The sequence below is a fragment of the Pseudopipra pipra genome, chromosome 7 (genome assembly GCF_036250125.1).
Source record: "Pseudopipra pipra isolate bDixPip1 chromosome 7, bDixPip1.hap1, whole genome shotgun sequence".
NCBI classification, from domain to species: Eukaryota; Metazoa; Chordata; class Aves; order Passeriformes; family Pipridae; genus Pseudopipra; species Pseudopipra pipra.
In genome coordinates this window covers 16,176,163-16,196,950 of record NC_087555.1, presented here as the reverse complement: position 1 = coordinate 16,196,950, position 20,788 = coordinate 16,176,163, and the positions used below count along the sequence as shown (strand labels likewise).

The 20,788-nt window shown below is 37.0% G+C and overlaps 1 protein-coding gene across 1 annotated transcript in view; it reads right to left on the bottom strand.

Annotated features, from left to right (window-relative positions):
* The window catches only part of TTN (titin), a 244,337-nt gene that overhangs the window by 60,039 nt on the left and 163,510 nt on the right, over positions 1 to 20,788 (bottom strand). Inside the window, exons 222-263 of the mRNA XM_064660725.1 lie at positions 20,409 to 20,705; positions 20,104 to 20,290; positions 19,411 to 19,526; positions 19,022 to 19,321; positions 18,484 to 18,783; positions 18,290 to 18,395; positions 17,071 to 17,267; positions 16,667 to 16,972; positions 16,298 to 16,576; positions 15,579 to 15,878; positions 15,172 to 15,474; positions 14,711 to 15,079; positions 14,311 to 14,613; positions 13,574 to 13,873; positions 13,189 to 13,485; positions 12,805 to 13,089; positions 12,426 to 12,719; positions 11,748 to 12,047; positions 11,341 to 11,649; positions 11,060 to 11,250; positions 10,137 to 10,566; positions 9,318 to 9,626; positions 8,765 to 8,913; positions 8,641 to 8,673; positions 8,410 to 8,539; positions 8,010 to 8,309; positions 7,605 to 7,922; positions 7,220 to 7,516; positions 6,818 to 7,117; positions 5,809 to 6,123; positions 5,569 to 5,717; positions 4,540 to 4,690; positions 4,171 to 4,452; positions 3,777 to 4,079; positions 3,380 to 3,682; positions 2,980 to 3,261; positions 2,223 to 2,522; positions 1,830 to 2,132; positions 1,426 to 1,734; positions 1,060 to 1,341; positions 533 to 832; positions 94 to 387 (exon numbers count right to left, since the gene is read on the bottom strand). Of these exons, the coding sequence (XP_064516795.1) occupies positions 94 to 387; positions 533 to 832; positions 1,060 to 1,341; positions 1,426 to 1,734; positions 1,830 to 2,132; positions 2,223 to 2,522; positions 2,980 to 3,261; positions 3,380 to 3,682; positions 3,777 to 4,079; positions 4,171 to 4,452; positions 4,540 to 4,690; positions 5,569 to 5,717; positions 5,809 to 6,123; positions 6,818 to 7,117; positions 7,220 to 7,516; positions 7,605 to 7,922; positions 8,010 to 8,309; positions 8,410 to 8,539; positions 8,641 to 8,673; positions 8,765 to 8,913; positions 9,318 to 9,626; positions 10,137 to 10,566; positions 11,060 to 11,250; positions 11,341 to 11,649; positions 11,748 to 12,047; positions 12,426 to 12,719; positions 12,805 to 13,089; positions 13,189 to 13,485; positions 13,574 to 13,873; positions 14,311 to 14,613; positions 14,711 to 15,079; positions 15,172 to 15,474; positions 15,579 to 15,878; positions 16,298 to 16,576; positions 16,667 to 16,972; positions 17,071 to 17,267; positions 18,290 to 18,395; positions 18,484 to 18,783; positions 19,022 to 19,321; positions 19,411 to 19,526; positions 20,104 to 20,290; positions 20,409 to 20,705 (11,178 nt within the window). The remainder of the gene's footprint in view (positions 1 to 93; positions 388 to 532; positions 833 to 1,059; positions 1,342 to 1,425; positions 1,735 to 1,829; positions 2,133 to 2,222; positions 2,523 to 2,979; positions 3,262 to 3,379; positions 3,683 to 3,776; positions 4,080 to 4,170; positions 4,453 to 4,539; positions 4,691 to 5,568; positions 5,718 to 5,808; positions 6,124 to 6,817; positions 7,118 to 7,219; positions 7,517 to 7,604; positions 7,923 to 8,009; positions 8,310 to 8,409; positions 8,540 to 8,640; positions 8,674 to 8,764; positions 8,914 to 9,317; positions 9,627 to 10,136; positions 10,567 to 11,059; positions 11,251 to 11,340; positions 11,650 to 11,747; positions 12,048 to 12,425; positions 12,720 to 12,804; positions 13,090 to 13,188; positions 13,486 to 13,573; positions 13,874 to 14,310; positions 14,614 to 14,710; positions 15,080 to 15,171; positions 15,475 to 15,578; positions 15,879 to 16,297; positions 16,577 to 16,666; positions 16,973 to 17,070; positions 17,268 to 18,289; positions 18,396 to 18,483; positions 18,784 to 19,021; positions 19,322 to 19,410; positions 19,527 to 20,103; positions 20,291 to 20,408; positions 20,706 to 20,788) is intronic.

The window sequence follows — 20,788 nt, the reverse complement described above, 5'->3', positions numbered from 1 at the left end:
TGAAATGACAGAAAAACAGAAATTACCTTTTCAAGCGAAATGCATAAAGAAAGAGAGAAATAATAAGTGAAACCACGAAAAACCAAAAATTACCTAGTTTTTCTTGACACTCTATTGGTATAGTTGTATCAGGAAGGCTGAGACCAACAATATTCTGAGCTCTCACACGGAATTTGTATATTTTTCCTTTTTGTAGGCCTGTAACAACACAGTCTAGCATAGGGACCGTCTGGAACTTTGTCCATTCATCTGCACCATCTTCTTGATATTCCACCAAATATCCAGTTATCTCAGCACCACCATCACGATCTGGTCGATCCCAAACAAGGGAAACTTCAGTCTTGTCAACATCTACATGATGCAGATTCTTTGGTGGCCCTGGAGGATCTTTTAAAATAAAAACACAAAATGGTTACTAGGATGAAAAATCTATGGTATCAGTGTATCATGTTCACATTCATACCAACATGACAATATCAAAATTACCAATATCAATATTAAAAAACAAATTATGTAACTTAAAAACACTTACGCAGTGGATCTATAGCTTTAATAGGCTTAAGTGTTTCCACGTATGGACCTCTACCAAACTGATTCTCAGCTGCAACTCGGAATTGATACTGAGTGCCTTCCATCAGATATTTAGCCATATGACTGCGTTTCTTGGAGGATGATGAGATGGCTACCCACTGTGCAGAAGCTACATCTTTCCTTTCCACCACATAGTTGGTAATGACAGAGCCACCATCATCTTCTGGTTCCATCCAAGTGAGATAGCAAGAGTCGCTTCTAACATCACTGACTTTCAGATTTCTGGGTGGACCAGGCTTATCTAAAATTGATAAAAATGAAATCTGTTATTTATTTGATAATCAAAGCATTTCTTATAAAGTTTAGTAAATTTCAAGATAATATATTTAATGTAATTTTTAGTCTTTTTTCTACTGTGTATTTTTAATAAAACTTTGTTTATTGATATTTTTCAGAAATTCCTTTATCTCTTAATCTCTATTTATAGAATAAGAAGATGTGGTATAAAAGGAACATCAAAAAGATTACCTAAGACCACGACTTTTACTGAAACAGTCTTTGAACCAGCTGGATTTTCAACTGTCAGGGAGTAAATTCCACCATCTTCATGGACCGTGTTACGAATTTCAAGCTTACTACCAACTCCTGTAACCTCAATATCAGCTTTGGGTGAGACTTCATGCTCTCCTTTCTTCCAGGTAACTTTTGGGAATGGAACACCTTTAATAACAGCACTAAGTCGCAGGGTATCTCCAGCTTTTACATGCTGTTCTCGGGCCATATTAGCATCAAGTATCAACTCAGGAGGTTCTGGAATCAGAAAGATAAGTTTTGAGGAAAATGAGGGGGAAAAAAATGTTCTTAGGTAAACTTACCTGATTTTATTAAACTCACCAAGCCTGTCTTTTACTTCTACTGGATCACGAACGTGGGCTGGATCAGATTCACCTGCTGCATTGACTGCCTTCACCCTGAACTTATAGGTCAAACCCTCAGTAAGACCAGTGACTTTGTATTTTGTGTCAGGACAAGAATCTGCTGTAAGATTAGCCTGTTTCCATTCTTCATCTCCAACTTTCTGATACTCTATTAGGTAGCCAATTATCTTTCCATTTCCATCGTGGCGTGGTGGTTGCCAAGATAAATCAACTGAATTTTTAGTTTTATCTACTGCTTCTGGATTAACAGGTGGACTTGGTTTTGCTGTTAAAGAAGCAAAAAAAGAGAAACTATTAAAATCCTTTTCTAACTGAAGAGTGCATTAAAATTTCAATGAGAAATGAAATTTGATACTTTACTGATTGGATCTCGAGCGAAAATTGGCTTTGATGGTGGACTAGGATCACCAACACCAATTTCATTTTCTGCTGAAACACGGAATTCATATTCACAGCCTTCAAGGAGATCAGGTACTTTGAACTTTGTACTGGGGAAAATCGGGTCTTTGGTAGCTTTGACCCATCTTGTAGCCATTGTTTCCTTCTTTTCTACAATATAGTTTGTTATTGGCTTGCCTCCATCATACGGTTTGTTCCAAACCACTACTGCAGAGTCTTTGGTAACATCCTTAATGATTGGTTGCTCAGGTGCATCAGGAACACCTGGGGTGGGGAAAAAAAAAAGAGTGTATAAGCATTACAAACAGAATAAAGATTAGAGCATTAAAGTAAGGTTGCAAATGAGAAACATACGGAAACGGTCCTTGGCTTTCATCTCATCAGAGATGAGAGGATCACTTATGCCATAAAGATTTTCAGCATAAATTCGAATTTGATATTCTCTTCCTTCAAGCAGCTTAGGAACTTTGCATGTTGTCTTCACTGTGGCAGATGTAACTGGCATCCACAGGTCTTTGTGTGTATCCTTCTTCTCAATAATGTAATTTGTGATTTCACTGCCTCCGTCATCTAATGGAGGTTTCCAGGAAACGACCATATGATCTTTATAGACTTCATCAAATATAACTGGGCCTACTGGAGGTGATGGGCGATCTGTTTAAGAAAAAATAAAGCATATCCATGCTTTTATATGAACTTCACATAACATCATAGATTAAAAAGTGTCAATACAGTAAATACAGTATAAAATGAGAAACCTGACATCACAGTTTTAATAAGGAATCAAGACCTCAGGACTATTCCTCCTTAATATATATTTGACTCACTGGACTTAATTTCTTAATGCTTATAAAGTATTGGTGATTAACATTTTCTAGAGTGTTGATGGTCTCTAAATGCATTTAGAGACATTAAATTATTCATCCTGAATAAACTAATCCAGATTTAATTACGTACTCGAAATGAATAAGTAGCTTTTCAGTATAACTGAAAATGCAGTAAATCAAAATATTGTAATAAAAAACACATTTCAATACCTACATTTTATATAATTCAATTACTTCAAATCACTAATAAATAACAGACAATACTGTTGTTCAGTAAAACCTACCAACAACATTCACTTGACAAAATCCTTTTCTTGCTCCTGTGCTGTTCTCTACAGTCACACAATATTTGCCTGTGTCTTCACGGACAGATTTTAGTATCCCTAGGCAAAGAGTTGTAGGAGTTGTCTTGATCTTTATACGGTCATCTTCTTTCACAACAATATCATCCTTTAGCCAAGTAACCTTTGGTGCAGGCTTGCCTGAGTAACGTCCAGTCAGGCTGAAAGCTTCACCAACTCGAACAATAAGCTTGTCTCTAAAGTCAAGGTCAAGTGTGGGAGGAGCTGAAAGACAATATTGAAAACATGAATGCCCCAAAACGTCAGCAATATTAATAAGAAAAAGTAAGGAATCAGTAAATGTAAACACTGTTTTCAAAAGATATATGAAAAAGATACATACCAATTTCATCCTTGCACGTGATTGGTTTAGTGCAAAATGATGGCTTGCCTTGCCCCACAATATTGCAAGCACTCACACGATACTCATAGGTGTCACCCTCTTTCAAGCCTTCTACAGTGTATTTCCTATCAAGCATTTTCTCCTTTGTAACTTTGTGGAATTTGTCTTTACCAATGAGACGGCTCTCTAGAACATACATGGTGATATCTGAGCCTCCATTGTATTTTGGAGGGTTCCAAGTTAGTGTAACAGAGTTCTTGGTAACTGCTTTTACTTCCAGGTCTTCTGGACGGTCAGGAACAGCTGTGAATAAACAAAAAATATGGTAAATGCATTTTTCTGCATATTCAGCATACCTCATATTATGACAGTTATCCAAACTCAAAAATATTCTTACTTATTGGATCTCTAATGACAATCTCTTTTGTTGTCTCTGTGAATGGACCCATGCCAATTAGATTCTCAGCTGCAATTCGGAAAAAATAGGCTTTCCCTTCAATGAGTCCCTGAATAGTAGCATTCTGTCTTGTAACTGTGTAGCTCACTGGAGTCCAAGCTCTACGGTCAGCTTCACGTTTTTCAATTATATAGTTGGTAATAGGAGAACCACCATCATCTTCTGGAGTAAACCATGACAATTTACAAGAGTCATTGGTGAGGTTCTCAGTAAGGAGTGGCATTCCAACTGGGCCTGGTGCATCTGAAAGCAAGGAAAAAAATGGAGTATTTAAGTATACATGCTGAATTTTAAGAAATCCTACTTGTTCACATGGACTGAAGTTGCTATTTACCTAGCACATCAACAATAATTGTCTTCTTCCTCTCACCACCGTCATTTTTAGCAAGAAGAGTGTATAAACCCTGGTGACTCCTTTTGCAATTCTTGATGACTAAAGAAGAACTAATAGCTGTTTCTTCAATTTTGGCTTCTTCTGGCAAAGCGTGGTCATCCCTGCTCCAAGTCACTGTTGGAGGTGGTTTTCCTGAGACATATGCTATGATCCGAATTACTCCTCCAGCATGAACAACAATTCTGTCCCTGACACTTGCATCCAAATTGATATCAGGAGCCACTGAAGGAGGTGAACAAAAAAATTCAATGAATTTTTTTCTCACTTTCAATTAGAGGTACTAAAAATGTAAATGAAAATGATAAATACCAATTCTGTCCTTCATTTCAATAACATCGGTGACTTCTCCAGGTTCTCCGATGCCAGCAGCATTCACTGCTCTAACTCTAAATTTGTAAAAACATCCTTCTTTTAATCCTGCCACAACGAACTTGGTTCCTCTAATTTCTTTATCTTTTACCTGGAAAAGATTGTTGTAATGTCAGCTAACATCAAGATATGATCAATTTCTTTGCAAAGTTTGAAACAAGTCTTACATCAGATATTATTTCAGATTTACAAGCACACAATGGTATTAAGCATATATGGATCTACCTCACATAGAATTCTTCAGAAATTGTGTAAAGAAATACAGAACATGGACATACAAGCTATTCTAAAGATTTATTTTTTGATAATTCTACACAGACGGTTGCTACAGCAATTACAATAGTCTGGTCTCAGAAGAATTACATGTGTTTCTGGACACATAAACTCATGTAAGTGAAAGTGGCAGAAAAAGGAATTCTGTTCTTTTCAAACCCCAATATGAAGGCTTTTTACCTGGAAACAGTGTAGGACATTTAGGTATTACTTAAATTGCACCCAGATGTTTATGGAGACATAAAGAATCCCCAAGATGCACACCAGTTAAATTTTCAGTAATGTATTATTGAAAAAAGGAGGAAAATGTAGGGAGGGACATAGTGGTTGTAAATGCTTTGGCACTGTCTGATACCAATGAAACTTACTTTTGTGCCAGTTCTAACTTGGTCTTTTGGCTTTTTAATAACAAATTACCCACACACTTTCTCACACCTTTAAACAGAAATTATTAAATTCTAAGTTTAGAAATTGCAAAGTTAACTTGATATCAAGAAGGGGCAAGTACTAACTTAAGTTTGGTCTTATATTTTAAACATATGAAGATAATTATGGTGCAAAAATGCAAACTTTTAGAAAATAACTTGAATAGTAAAAATGTATAAAGAAAATGATAGTTTGGTTTTTTTCTGCAGCAATTTACTTTGACAGACACAGAGAGAAGAAATGCAGATTGTGTAATAGTTTTCCACCTACCCGTTCCCATTCTTCCTTTCCTTCCTCTTTATACTCAACAATGTAGCCAGTGACCCTGGAACCACCATCCTTTATTGGTGGAGTCCACTCCAAGTCTACAGAAGACTTTGTCCAATCAGTAACTTTTGGTATAGGAGGGCCAGGTGGGGCTGAAAAATATCATCACATAGCATAACAATATATTGTATGTTCTTACTTGAATATTTTCAAATTTTGGAAAAAAGAATCTAAAATATTTACCAATAGGATCTCTAGCAAGTGCTGGATCAGATGGCATGCTCGGTGGGCCAACACCAGCTGCATTGATAGCTGAAACACGGAACTGATATTCAGAGCCTTCAATAAGACCTGTGACTTTGTATGAAACCCCCAGTGTCATAGGCTTGATAGGATCTCGGTTAACCCTGGTCCATCTCTTTCCAGTGGTCTCTTTGCGCTCCAACCAGTAACCGGTAATAGGAGAGCCACCATCATGTTCTGGTTCTTCCCAGTTTACAGTCATTGAGTCACGTGTTATACTGCTAACTGTTGGCTTGTCACAAGGTCCAGGTACAGCTGGGAAAAAAATTCACACATATCTTGTAAAAAATACGCTAAAGAAACATGGAGACAGCTAGCGTGCAGAGCAGCTGTGCACTCACAGAGTCACCATTGCACTAGGTAGTTACCCATCTGCACAAGACTCCTCCTTCCCTCATTCAGTTTCTCATCCCTATTCAGGTACAGATAGTTCTGTGAACAATGAAGTATCTGTCCTTTAAATAACAATTGCCAATTTTTTTTTTCTTGCCTTTCTGGATCACTACCTCATTGCAGTGCCCAGCCTAACACAGGATGTTTTAATAATTATTTTCTCCTGTCACCCTAACACTTCTTCTATGTCAGAGCTACTCTGTCTAATTTATCTTTAAGAAGTGAAGGCAGGAAATTGACCCTTCCTGAGATTGTGAGGTTAATACTGTCTCGACTACAATAGAATGACATGGATCTTATCAGATAAACACTTATTTGTATATTTAAGCCTTAAAAATGTTGAGATTGTATTTTAGTATATACCAAGGAGAATGAACAGTATTTTTAAGTGCTACACATGGTTTTAAGAAATAAGTACTAATGGTAAAATTCTTCAAGCTATTCTAGAAAATTTACTTAGTGAAGAGAAAAAAGTAGTAGTGGTATTTAAGAGATTCTGTACACATACCAGCATATGGAAACAACTGCCATCACTTGAAGGTATATTTCTACTTACTGAAAATATTTCGTGCTGTTTCTGGCTCACTATCCAAAGGTTCTCCGATACCATATTTGTTTTGTGCCATAATGCGGAACACATACTCATGGCCTTCCATCAACTTGGGAATAGTGAATATGCATTCCTTAGGCTCATTAGTAACAGGTACCCATGTCCTCCTATTTGCTTCTTTTTTCTCTATAACATAGTTTGTAATCTTAGAACCACCATCATCTAATGGAGGAAGCCATGATATTGTCATTTTATCAGCCAAAATGGATTCAAATTTAATAGGTCCCACTGGAGGTCCAGGACGACCTAAAAGATACATTTTAATAAAGAAGAATTAATTCAAATGCTACTGAAGTATCAAACGAATGCTATCAATTTCTGTAATGTATAAGAGTTCTTGATATCTACCCAGAACATTGAGCCTCATCTCCTTGGAAGCAGTTCCCAGATTATTTACAGCTGTTATAGTATATAAGCCTGTATCATTTCTCCGAGACTGTTGAATTAATAAAGTGCAAGTATCTTCATCAACAATCTTGTTGACATGTTGATCATAGAGGACTGGGGATTTGTCATCTGGTTTCTTTGGAGAGGCTTTTAGCCATGTTAATGTGGGGAAGGGTACACCCTTTATCTTGGCCACAATTTTAACATCCGTTCCTTCTTCAACCTCCATAAATTCTTTGAGCTCAATAGATGGTGGACCTACAATGAAATGTTGAAAAAATAACATAAAAAATAGTTCATAATTTTAAAATTAAATTTGTATTTACTGGTATCAGTTAGTACTTACAGGTCTGGTCTTTGACAACAAGTGGGCCAACAGTGGCTGATGGTCTGCTAGGACCTGCTATATTTACAGCTTTGACTCTGAATTCGTATTCTCCACCTTCTACAAGATCCTCAACAGTAAACTTTGTTTCTTCCACATCACGTCTGTTGCATTGCTTCCAAGACTCTTTCACTTCTCCAGTACGATCCCAGCGGAGACATTCAACATTATAATGTGTAACTGGAGCTCCACCATCATTCTTTGGTGGTTTCCATGTCAAGCTCACTGTGTTCTTGGTTACAAGGCCAATCCTTAGTTTAATAGGCGGATCAGGAGGATCTTCACAACCAAAACAGAAATGTGAATAAATCCGCTCTACAGTAACATCTGGTTTTAAAGGATTTGTTTGAATTTAATTTTACTTACGAATTGGATCCCTGGCTGTGGTCCGTTGGATGGTTTCTGCAGGAGGGCCAACACCAAAACGGTTTTCTGCACGTACCCGGAAGAAATACTCTTGGCCAGATATGAGATCAGGTACAACAAAGGAGGTACTGCCACAGTTTGCATTGACTTTAGTCCAGGCCTTCCCATCAATAGTTCTTTTTTCTATAACATAGCCTCTGATTCTGTCTCCACCGTCATCATCTGGCATCTTCCATGAAAGTTTACAGCTACCTCTTGTGATATCACTTACTTTTAGGTCTTTTGGTGGACCGGGGACATCTGTTAAGATAAAAGCACAACAGACACAATTTTACTTAAGTATGTAGAAAAATAAGAGTAATATCTAGTATTTGAATACTTCAATATATACAAGTCATACCAAGCACATTGACTCTGACATGCACTGTTTTTTGTCCTGCTTTATTCTTTGCTGTAATACTGTATCGTCCAGAATGACTTCTGTTGCACTCAGGGATGATAATCTCTGAACGTGTATCAGCTGCTTCCACCTGTGTATTATAAGAAGAAAGAGAAGTTATAGATCAACTTTAAATATTTTAATGTTTGAAAAATGCAACAATACTGACATTAAAAAAATTGTTTGCTTTACCTGAGCTTCTTCAGGTACATTATGACCTCCCTCCTATAAACAAAGGAAAATTATATAAATATAAAAGGGAATAGGCTTAAATGTCTAGAAACAGGTGTAGAAAAAAGCTATTTCTTTTACTAACCTTTGCTGCTGTTTTTGCTTTTCCTTCATACTCCCAAAATGTTTTTGGAACTGGACGACCCTTGATAACAGCTGGGATTTTAATTGTTGTGCCAGCACGACAAGAAAGCAAATCCTGTGCTCCAATATCAAGGAAGATTTCTGGTTCCTCTGCAAAAATATTTAAATATATAAATTTTAAGAGCTACTCAAAGGATATTTCTGTCAGCGTGGAGCTGAAAGCCCTGCAACATGTAGAATGCATGTTTATGTGAGAAAGGTTGGGTGTGCAAAGTGGAAACTGGGGAAGTATACAAATAGAAAAACTTGTTGCAGTAATTTCTTCATAAAATACAGAGTGTTTCCTTAGTATGACTGTAGTTGCTTATCAATTTTCTAATAGATCATGCTCTGGTAATAGTCACCATGACACTTTCAAAAATGTGTGTCAATCTTTTGTTAAATTTTTGCATAATTTTTTATTCTGTTTGACTTGCTTGGCATCCTGCTTGAACATTCACAGCAGTAAGTGGCATTTAGATAGAAATACCTAAATCAGCTCCCAGAACACCTACCTAGAATATCTTGGATAGGTATTTCTGATGTTGCAGGACTTGGTTCTGATTCTCCAGCAGCGTTTACAGCTTTCACCCTAAATCGGTATTTTCTGAGCTCTTTCAAGTTGGGGATAACGCATTCACAAGTAGGAAAGAGTTTGTCTCCTTCGTTCACCTTCTTCCAGTCAGTACTACCTTCATCTTGCATTTCAACAATATATCCTTTTATAGGACTCCCACCATCCTTTTGAGGAGGCTTCCATGCAAGAGCTACAGATGATTTTGTTTTGTCTTTGACCTCTGGGCAAGATGGTGGACCAGGAACAACTTACAAAACGAGAATAAGTAAAAATTACCTGAGAGTTAGGGTCTTCCTCTATTTTTCTGAATAGTTTCTAGAAAATGCAAGTTTTTTAATTTTCTTCTCTCATACATGGAATGTATAACCCTAGAACATGCATACTAATTGCATATATAACCTATATTATTAAGAGATACTTAAGGTGCAAGACATAAATATCAAACTCTTTAAAAATTAAGTAAAACAATAATATAAAAATATGATTCTGATCTAAAGTTTATTTGGCAATGTCTGCATTGGTGTAATCAAAGTATTAGGCACATAAAAGAGATAAAAAAATTAAATTACAGCTAATTATTTTTAAAATGGTGAAAACAACCAAATCAGGAAACTATTTGTGTCAATATATTCTTTTTGGTTTAATGAAAACAAAACATTTGATTAATTGCACTAAATGAAAAATAAAAAATAGTAGCACATTTTTTGTTCTGATGTGATAGAGTCATTTAACATAGTCATACAAATTATATACTTACATATGGGATCTGCTGCTAAGGCTGGATCTGATGGTTCACTGGGAGGGCCAATTCCAGCAAGATTTTCAGCCATAACTCTGAACTGGTACTCAACACCCTCAATCAAACGAAGCACATTGTGCTGTAGACCTTTTACTGATGGTTTTGTTACCGGAGCCCTGTTGACACGTGCCCAGTAGACGCCTCCCACTTCTCTCTTCTCCAACCAATAGCCAGTTATTGGGCTGCCACCATTGTCCAAAGGAGGCTCCCAAGTCACCAGCATAGATGATCTGGTGCGATCTAAAACTTTTGGCTTTCCAGGAGGTCCGGGAAGGCCGTAGGGATCCTTAATAACAACTTTTTCTGAGAGGCATTCATCACTTATTCCATATTTGTTTACAGCTCGGACTCTAAATTGATATTTTTCACCTGTTGCAAGATTCCATACCTGAAAAATAAGATTTAAATCAATACTTGGCTACTTTTGGAATAAACTTATTTGGAGATATGTAGTGATTTTCACTTCAAATTCTGTCTTGGAATCTCATTGACATACCTCTGTTTATTACTACACAGTTACATATGATGTCCTAAGGATATTCTTATTTCATGTGCATAGGACCAAACATAAATAAAAATGTCATCATGTTTGTTTTTGCAGTTGGTAAAATTGAATAATGCTGGAAAATGGAAAGGAAGATATCTTCTAGCTCAGCTGAAGTTAAGTAGCAATAGCGAATAATTTCTTTTGTTTTGTCACATGAGGGATAACACAGATACATGGATGGCCAATACAAATACTGGCCATTCATCCAGTAATTCTGGTGTCCAAATGGAGCATGAGCACAGGTGTCTATGCAAGTAGCAGATTTCATTAGATATGTAATACTGTTATTTTTAATGCATACTAAACTGTGTAATAACGATATTTTATAAATTACCCCAAATCTTCTCTCAACAGCGCCTGTAGAGACTTCTTCCCACTCAGATTTCTTCTTACTAGCATCACGTTTCTCAATAATGTAATGGGTAATTTCACTACCACCATTATCAAGAGGTGCATCCCATGTTAAATAGCATGATTCTGCTTTAATATCAGAAACAGTAAGATTTCTTGGTGGAGAAGGACGATCTGTATGAAAGCAATAGAACATAGAACTACATTAAGAAAAAGGCAAAAGCATTTTATTAGCAGCATTTTATTAAAATGTTGCATCCTTACCATACACTTCGACGTGCACATTGCGAAATGCAGTGCCAAGACGATTGGAAGCTCTCACAGTGTAAGTGCCTTTATCATTCCTCACTGTTGCAGGCAGGATAAGTTCAGTTTTTGCTGCACTTCTAGATACTTCTTCCTTAGTTATCTTAAGTGCATCAGATGTTTGGTCAATTAAAACTTCATTCTTGTCCCATTCGATCTTTGGCATTGGCAAACCTGTCACATCAGCAGGAATATTAACTGGTTCTCCTGCCTTGACTTTGATAGTATCTCCTCTCACAGCCAAGCGCAATGTAACAGTTGGAGGTACTGAAAACAAGAAGAAAAATGACAGAGTGAAGATGAAACAGAAATTGCCTTGAAGTGTTCTGAAGATATTTATATGGATTTCTTTAAAGCAGATATACCTTCATCATCTTGTATGACTACGTTGAGGGGCAATGATGGTTCACTTTCTCCAATTTCATTAACAGCTTTGACACGGAATTCATACATATGAAGTTCATCAAGTTTTTCAACGAGAAGAGATGTTTTTGGACAGAGCCTTGCATTAACTCTTTCATAATCTTTTGAATCATGTCTCCTCTTCTCAACAATATACCCTAAGATGGGACTGCCACCATCACTACGTGGAGGCTTCCAATCAAGTGTAATGGTTGATTTTGTTCGCTCTGTGTACATGAACCTCTCAGGTGCTGTTGGAGGACCTATTAACACAGACAAATTACAATGAAAAAAAAAATCAGAGAATTTTAAATTGTATAAATGCTAATGTAATGTAGTAGCTCTAGGTTTTTAAAACCGTAACTTTTGTATCTGAGTATAATTATGGATAGTATAAAGTTTCTCATGTATGTGGAGAAAAAGGTAATAAGTAGTGTCTCCGTAGGCACCATACATAAAGAACCATAGTAGTTTCACAGGAGTGATGTAGACATCTGACTGAAGTAATTGATCTAAGGCAGATGCCTATCCATGTAATTGAAAAGTAAATACAATTTCTGTATAGAAAGCAATTCACACAACAACATTGCTTTATTAACTTTTTTTTTTTTTTTTAAATCTCATAAAGTTAGTAGTCTTACCTAATGGGTCAACTGCAAGAATGGGCCCTATTTCAACAGGTGGACCGGTACCAAATTTGTTCTTGGCACTAACACGGAATTTATATTCCTGCCCTTCAAGCAGACCTGTAATATCACATTTAGATCTTTCTGTGTCTACAGCTAGTCTCCATGTATGCATTTTGGCATCCTTCCGTTCAACAATGAAGCCTATGATATCACTGCCACCATCATCTTCAGGATCAGACCAGTTAAGCAAACACATCTTTCTGTTTGTGACCACTGGCTTTAGGTCAAGGACTGGTCCAGGAACGTCTGAAAAACAAAATCAAACAAATATGGTAAAGCCCATACTAACCAAAAGAAATGCTTAGTTGATTTGAGAAAATATTTTTCTTACCAAATACTTCGACTCTGGTTCCTGCAGATTTTGAACCACTGCTATTGGTAGCAGTAATTACATATCTTCCATGGTCTTTTCTCAATGCATTCTTAATGGTTAACTCAGATTTTGTGCCAACATTTTCAATAACAACTCGATCTTTGTCTAGTTCACCATCCTCCACAGTCCAAGCAATGGTGGGAGTAGGACGTCCTGTCACAATAGCAGGAATTTTAATAGTTTGTCCAGCCATGATCTGAATGCCTGCTTTGACAGAAACATCTAGCTCAACAGTGGGAGGCTCTGTGGAAGAGAGAGAAACACGTCATTAGCTGAAGGGAGGGATTCAAACCTACCTTTTAAGCAGCTGGACATTTCTTGAAAGCAATGCAATTGCAATACCTTTAGGTTCTGCAACTGTTGTGGGTTCAGTTTCACCAGGTGGTCCTTCACCAGCTGCATTGAGAGCAGTAACACGGAGTTTATAGTCTGCACCTTCTCTGACTTCTGTAACAGTGTACTGTCGAACCTTAATGGGTTTCTCTGTACAACGTGACCACTCCTTTACTCCCATCAGTTGTTTGTACACATGGTAACCAGTGATATCTCCACCACCATTATACACAGGAGGTTCCCATTCTAGCTCAATAGAAGTTGCACTTGTATCAGCAACCCTTGGAACTGGTGGACCAGGTGGCACTACAAATAAATAAGTGTAAATCAAAGTTAAAGGCTATGAATACTATTTTGTCACCTGTATGCTGTTGGCTTCTGCTAAGATACTTACTTATTGGGTCCTGTGCAGTTTTTGGATCTGATGGTGGACTAAATTTACCAGGGCCAGCTGCATTTTCAGCACATACTCTAAAGATATAAGTTAAACCTTCCAGTAGTCCTTCAACTTTTACTTCCAGAGCATTCACAAGGTTTCTGTTGACCCGAGCCCAATGAGTACTATTAATTTCACGTTTTTCAATCCAATATCCTATGATAGGGCTGCCATTATCTTTTGGTTCATTCCACTTAACCACCATACTGTTGCTGGTAACATCTTCCACATCAGGCTTATTAGGTGCATCTGGTGGAGCTGAAAAAAAAAATTTGTTGTTTTGTCATCACTGCTGTCTCTTCAGAGTTTATTCAAAGCTAAGAGAGAACTAAGATATAAGAAATTACTAATTTTAAGTAATTAATAGTTTTTCTGCTCTTTTTCTTAGAAACTTTGAATCCTAACAGCAATCGGTAATCAAACTGCAGTAGTTCTCTCTTTTGGTAAGAATACTCATCTATTAAACATAGAGAATGCCACTATTCAGAAGGTAAGTGTTTTAAGTGTAAAGTTTTATGACAGTGATCATCATTCTTTAATATTTTCAATAGTTCTCTTTACTTCAATGTGCGATAAATATCACATTGCTCAAATTTTTTCTGGGAAACATTCACCTAGATGAAGCTGAGTATTGTAAGAGTCTGTAGTTTTACACTGGTTTTCTGAAAAAGTTGTATTTCAAAATTAAAACTTACAGAAAGGATCTTTAGCTGTCATTGGTTTTGAAACACATGGTGGCCCTGCTCCAACTCTATTTTCAGCAAATACACGGAAGAGATATTCTTTTCCTTCAATCAGTTTTGTAACATGGAATTTGCAATGCCTGAGTGTTGAACTGACAGTGACCCAGCCCATTTCAGCTTTTGTATTGTCTTTCTTTTCCAGTACATAGTTTAGGATTTCACTTCCACCATCATCAAGAGGAGGCTCCCACTTGCAGATGACAGAATTTTTCCTTATATCTTCAAATACAAAGTTGACTGGAGGCCCAGGTATATCTGTCAGTAAACCGGGAACAATGATCAGTACTCATCATTTGCACTTCTTACCCAGTACTCTGAACAACTAGGTGTTTTAAGAACATTCTTTACACACCTAACACATTGACTTCACATGAGGCTTTTGCAACACCATGATCATTTTCTACTTTAATTGTAAATGTGCCATGGTCAGCTCTGATGGAGTCACGAATTGATAGTACAGACTCCCCTTCTTTATGGTTGTCAACGCTCAAACGTTCTGGCAGTGACAGCTGGAAAGGTTTCTCTTCTACAGCTTCACCCTTCTTCTTTGGTGTTGTTATTCTCTTTTTGATATCCTCTGGTCTGACAATTTCATCATTCCTCAGCCAAGTGATAGATGGGTAAGGTGACCCTGAAATATGTGCCTCAAGTATGATCTCATCACCTCTTTTCACTTCAAGGCCAGACTGTAGGTTTGCAGCAAGGAAGACTTTTGGAGCCTCTGTAATAACAGAGAATGATAAATAGAATGTAGAATCTTCCAATATGTTTGAGGATGTATGGCAATTAATACATCAAATTATTAATTCATACCAATAGGATCCACAGCTTTAACGAAAGGAGTAATCCGAGAAGGCTCACTGATGCCAGCAGCATTCTCAGCACGAACACGAAACTGATATTCCTTTCCTTCCTCGAGGCCTTTCACTGGATAAGTTAGTAAGGGTACCAGATAGTCATTGCATCTCTCCCACCTCTCTTTGCCCTTCGCGAGCTTTTCTATTATATAGCCCATAATTTTGCTTCCACCATCAAACAGGGGTGGTTTCCATGTAAGTGTTACTGATTTTGATGTTGGATTATGGACCTCAAGGTCAACAGGTGGATCTGGAGGCTCTGTAGAAGAGTAGATCAAAAGAAGGGTCATATGATAAAAGAAAGGATGAAGATATTAGTTAAAATTCAATTTGCTAGATTATTTAATAGTAAGACAAACTTACGTTTTGGGTCTTCTGCAATGATTGGGTTTCTTAGTTCAATATAATCACCTCCTCCAATCTTATTGACAGCTTTAACACGGAAGTAATATTCACAGTTTGGGATAAGGTCTTTGACTTGCCATGAAAGTTTATTTTCACCAGACATGACTGGGATATATGTTCTACGACCTGCTTCTCTGCGTTCTAGAACATAATGCAAAATAGGAGTACCACCATCGAAGTCTGGAGGTTCCCAGGATACTTTGCAAGAATTCTTAGTTACTTCGCTTGCCTTGATGTCTTTACACTGCCCAGGTGGACCTGTTTTAAATAAGAATAAAAAATTAGTTAACTAAATAGATGGGAAACTGTATTCATAAAAATATGAAATCATGTCTTTGCTTTGCAGAAAGCAGACCAAGACCACAAATGTTGACTACACACCATGTATACGAATTTGTTCCCAAAAAGAGTCAGAATTCTTAAAACATTTTTATATTTATACTATAATTATTCAAAATAATTGGGCTTTGAGCAGCCACTGAATAGTTAGAGCAACTTGCGGTAATGTTTTTTCATGGAATTTCGTAACATTAATGTCTGTATGACAATCTACATGTGTCTGAATTGAAGTGATTTGTCCACCTGGCAGAAAAAATATCTTTCTAGTCCCTTCCTCTGTCAGCTGCAGGGCCCAAATGAAGATAAGTATATTTCTTGGAAGGGAAGAATCTAGTTACCTATGACTTTGACATTGACTGAGCCAGTCGTTGATGCCAGCTTATTCTCCAGTGTGATAGTATAAACACCAGCATCAGCATGAACACTGTCTACGACTTCGAGCAATGCAGAGGTGTAGTCACTCTTCATTGATGTTCTGTCACCAGCTTTCAACTCTTTGCCATCTTTGTGCCATGTTATAGTTGGGGATGGAACAGCTCTGAAGGGTATAGGGATACTTAATTTCTGTCCTTTAACAACAACAATGTCACGGGTTTGTAGATCAATGGTTGGATTGCCTGTAAAAGTAAGTATAATATTACTAGAAAGTTGCCAAACACCATTTTTTTTATTATGCAGATCTGAAAAAAAAAGGAATCCATTCTTACAGTCTGGGTCTTTGGCAACAACTTTTTCTGAGATGTCTGATGGTTCACTAGCTCCAACAGCATTGACAGCTCTGACTCTTAGCACATATTCCTTGTCTGGAACCACACCTTCCTCCACTTTACATTTTAGATCTTTTATTGGACGAGAATTGATTCGCATCCATTTTTCTGTTCCTGCTTCACACATCTCAACATTATACCCAATAATAGGACTTCCACCGTTCTTCTCAGGAGGTTTCCATGCAATGCAAATGTGATTTCGGCCTGCATCTGTGACATGTAAATCTTGAGGAGGTGAAGGAGGGCCTGCAGAAATGGAAAAGTTATTGTGTCATTTTTCTCTCAGAATATCTGTAGTACACTGCTTCTATAATCCATACACTGTATATTTTACTACTACTTACTTGTTGGATCTTCAATATGAATGAGGTCAGTTGGTTCACTGGGATGACCACAACCAGCTTCATTTTCTGCACGAACCTGGAACTGTACATCTGTACCTTCAATGACATCTGTCACTCTGAAATTGCAATCTGGACCAGCTGTCTTGCCAGCTTTTACCCAGCGAGTGGCCAGTTTTTCTTTCTTTTCAATAACATATCTGAATAAATTGGGGAAAATACTATCAGGCACTTGAAATAAGGAACACTTCAGAGTTCTTGTTCAATAAAATAGATAAAAAGAGACTAGAAGAGGTTGGACAGTGAATAGCAAAGAGAGTCATGAGTAATAGATTCAATGAACTTTTCTTCACACATTAGTCACTTAGTCCTAGTAGGTCTCAGCCCCTATTAGGGCTGACATCACTGACAAACCCAGGTCTGAAAGCCAATACCTGAACTGTGTTCTGTGTTTTAGAACTGAACTAAACTGTGTTTTCAGATTTGAGAGAGCTACAGAGGCAAAAGAACCTCCAAGCTATACTTTTATCTTTCCTAGTTTGGATCTCAGTGGTTAGTCCATTGAGAATATTTGTAGATATTATTACTCTGCTGTCAAAATTCTGCTTAGGACAGGCTATGGCCAAGTAATGCAAATTGACTTATGTTGCTTCAGGCAGATCTCTGAACTCGTCTGTTTCTTTAACTTGACCTTACTGTGACTGGGAAGGAGAGGAAAAATCAAAATGTAAAGAGGAAAAATCCAACTGGTATTCAAGGTGAATTTCAGAGTACAGATACTTTAGAAACCAAATTAAAAGACAAGTTAGAAACAACCTAGAAGAGTTAAACAGTCTGTTTGAAAATTGTTATAAAGAAGAGAATGAACAGAAAAGAGGTGAGGCTTCATTTTAGCTGAGTGTATACAGTCTGAAGGAGAAACTAAGCAGAAGGAAAATGCAACAATATTACTTGATAGACGAGTCTAAGTGGCTACATAGATAAGTCTAAGGATGTTGACACATACTCCTTGTCCATGCATATTAGGTATTTTATTTGCATAATTTCCACATTTTAAAATCAAACCCTTAACTGCTTTAACCACATGGCTTCTCTTACATCTATCTACCTCTTTTTCATATAAAATTTGTCCATTTAAAATTTAAACATTTTGAGAGAAATGTCTTAATTCATTAAAAGATTTTCATCTACAGGAACCTATACAAACTTAAAATGACCTTACCTTTGAATCGGTCTGCCACCATCATTCTTAGGTGGTTCCCACTTCAAGTCAACATGACCTTTTTTCACTTCAACTATTGTAAGGGCATATGGAGGCCCCGGGGTTGCTAAAACAGAAAAAAAGACACACATTAGAAGACTAGGAATTCATTATGCATAAGCTACTGATCACTCAGTAAGCAAATCAAAACTTACTGAAAGTATCTTTAGCAAGCACTGAGTCTTCAATTTCACAGTAGTCACTCTGTCCAACGGCGTTTTCAGCAGCCACACGGAACACATACAATGAGCCTTCAGTCAGCGGGCTCACTGTGTACTTGGTATCTTTCACTGTTGTATCAACTGTCTGCCAGCCTTTTCGCCTTACATCTCTTTTTTCAACAATGTAGTTGGTAATTGGGGAACCCCCATCTTTTTCTGGTACTGTCCATTTAAGATCTGCTGTGTTTTTAGTAATATTAATAACTTCAAGCCAGCGAGGTGGTGAAGGAGGATCTGCAAAATAGAAAAAGAAGGTAAACCAGGTCATTGTAACTCCCAAGAAAGATCTTGGAAGCCAGGGAATACACCTAAAGTTTTAAAGCTTTGTATTTTCTGAGCTGAAACAAGGCAAATTTTATATTTCATAAGCTTTCCAATAGTTTGGTGCCTACGGAAACAGGCAGACATGAGGCTTTTTTAATGGCAGAAACAGTCTATTTGCAGCAGGAGCACATTCTGAAACAGTACTCACAGAGCCTCTCCTTGCACAGCACGGGGTCACTGGGTTCACTGGGCTCACTCTCGCCAGCCTTGTTCACAGCTCTTACACGGAATGAATATTCTTGTTTCTCCATAAGATCTTTGAGGAAGTGTTCAGTTGTGGGAACTCCTTCAGCCACTCTCACCCACTCATCTGTTCCAGTCTTTAACAGCTCAATGACGTAAGATTCAATCTTTGCCCCTCCATCATGTTCTGGCTTTGTCCAGTTTAGGGTCAATGACGTCTTGCCAACATCTTTCACAGTGGGCTTTCCAGGAGGCCATGGTGGATCTAGACAAGAGTTCAATATTAATTATGTGATTGAAAACAATTTTTGTTGTTGTTGCTAAATTAAACTATTAAAAATGTGTTTATTATACCAATTGGATCTTTCACTAAGATTGGCTCTGTTTCCTTGCTTGGTTTTCCAGGTCCTGCAAGATTCTCTGCCAAGACACGGAACTTATATTTCTTCTTATTTGTAAGACCTTTAACTCTGAAAATAAAAATTAAGTTTGATTAAACCAAAGCTAGATATTAATTAATGTTTAAAACATTATTCTCTCTATTCTTCATATCACAGTTTACTTGGGAAATCTGAAAATACCTAAATTACTGCTAATGATGTTTTATGAAATGTTGAACATTTGAAATAGGCATATTGTCAACAGTAAAATAGAGAATCAAGGGACAGAAATGAGCGTTATAAGAACATCTTGCATTTTTGCATGTTCTATATTTTTTTAGTTAATAAGAGTACCAGCAGAAAAAACCCAAATTTTTTGGTTTGATACTTGAGATGGCTATATCTGCTATTTTAGAATATCTTATGAATAATCACATAGCACAGAAATTATTAAGCATAACATTTAAAAAAATAAAATACTTGATTAACTCTGCTGTAAAGACATTTTTCTTTAAAACTAATTATGAAAAAAGTATGTCACCAGATGGTAGCTGAATCAAAACTTATGGAAGTTAGGAAAAAAAGAGTAAGAACAACGTAAAACTTATTTAAGACTATTGTTTCTGTCTCTGTGACATATTTCAACTTAAATTGACTGTAGTCTTACTTGAATGTTGTATCTTTCACTGGCATTTTATTGCATTTTATCCATTTATCCTGCTCAGGATCGTATCTTTCAACCCAGTAGCCAGTTATGGGGCTGCCACCATCTTCATCTGGTTCATTCCATGTTAAAGTGACTGAATCTTTAGTGACCTCTGTAGGCTTGAGACCTGTTGGAGGGCCTGGTGGATCTGTATAAATTAATTAATGAAAAACAAAACCAAAACAAAAAACCAAAACCATCAGATGTGAGCTTTTTTCTCCCTATTAAAATATTGTGAAAATTTAACATTAATTTAATTAACTAACCAAATGAATATTTGGCAATGATGGGGTTACACTGTGCTGGCTCCCCGATACCATACATGTTCTCAGCACTGACTCGGAACACATATTCTTTATGAGGAGTTAAGTTGGTAGCTCTGTATTTTGTATCCTTAATAGTTGATGACAACTTGTCCCATATTTCACTGTCTGTAGCTCTTTTCTCAAGGACATAGTTGGTAATTTTAGAACCTCCATCATCTCGTGGAGGATTCCATGTTAGAAGGCAGGATTCGTTTGTGATTTCTGTTACATCAAATGCAGCTGGTGGACCAGGTTTATCTGTAGAGGATAAGATGTGAAAGTCAATCTTCTGCTTGCATACTTCAGTACATTACTAATTATTTGTATAAACAACATAGAAT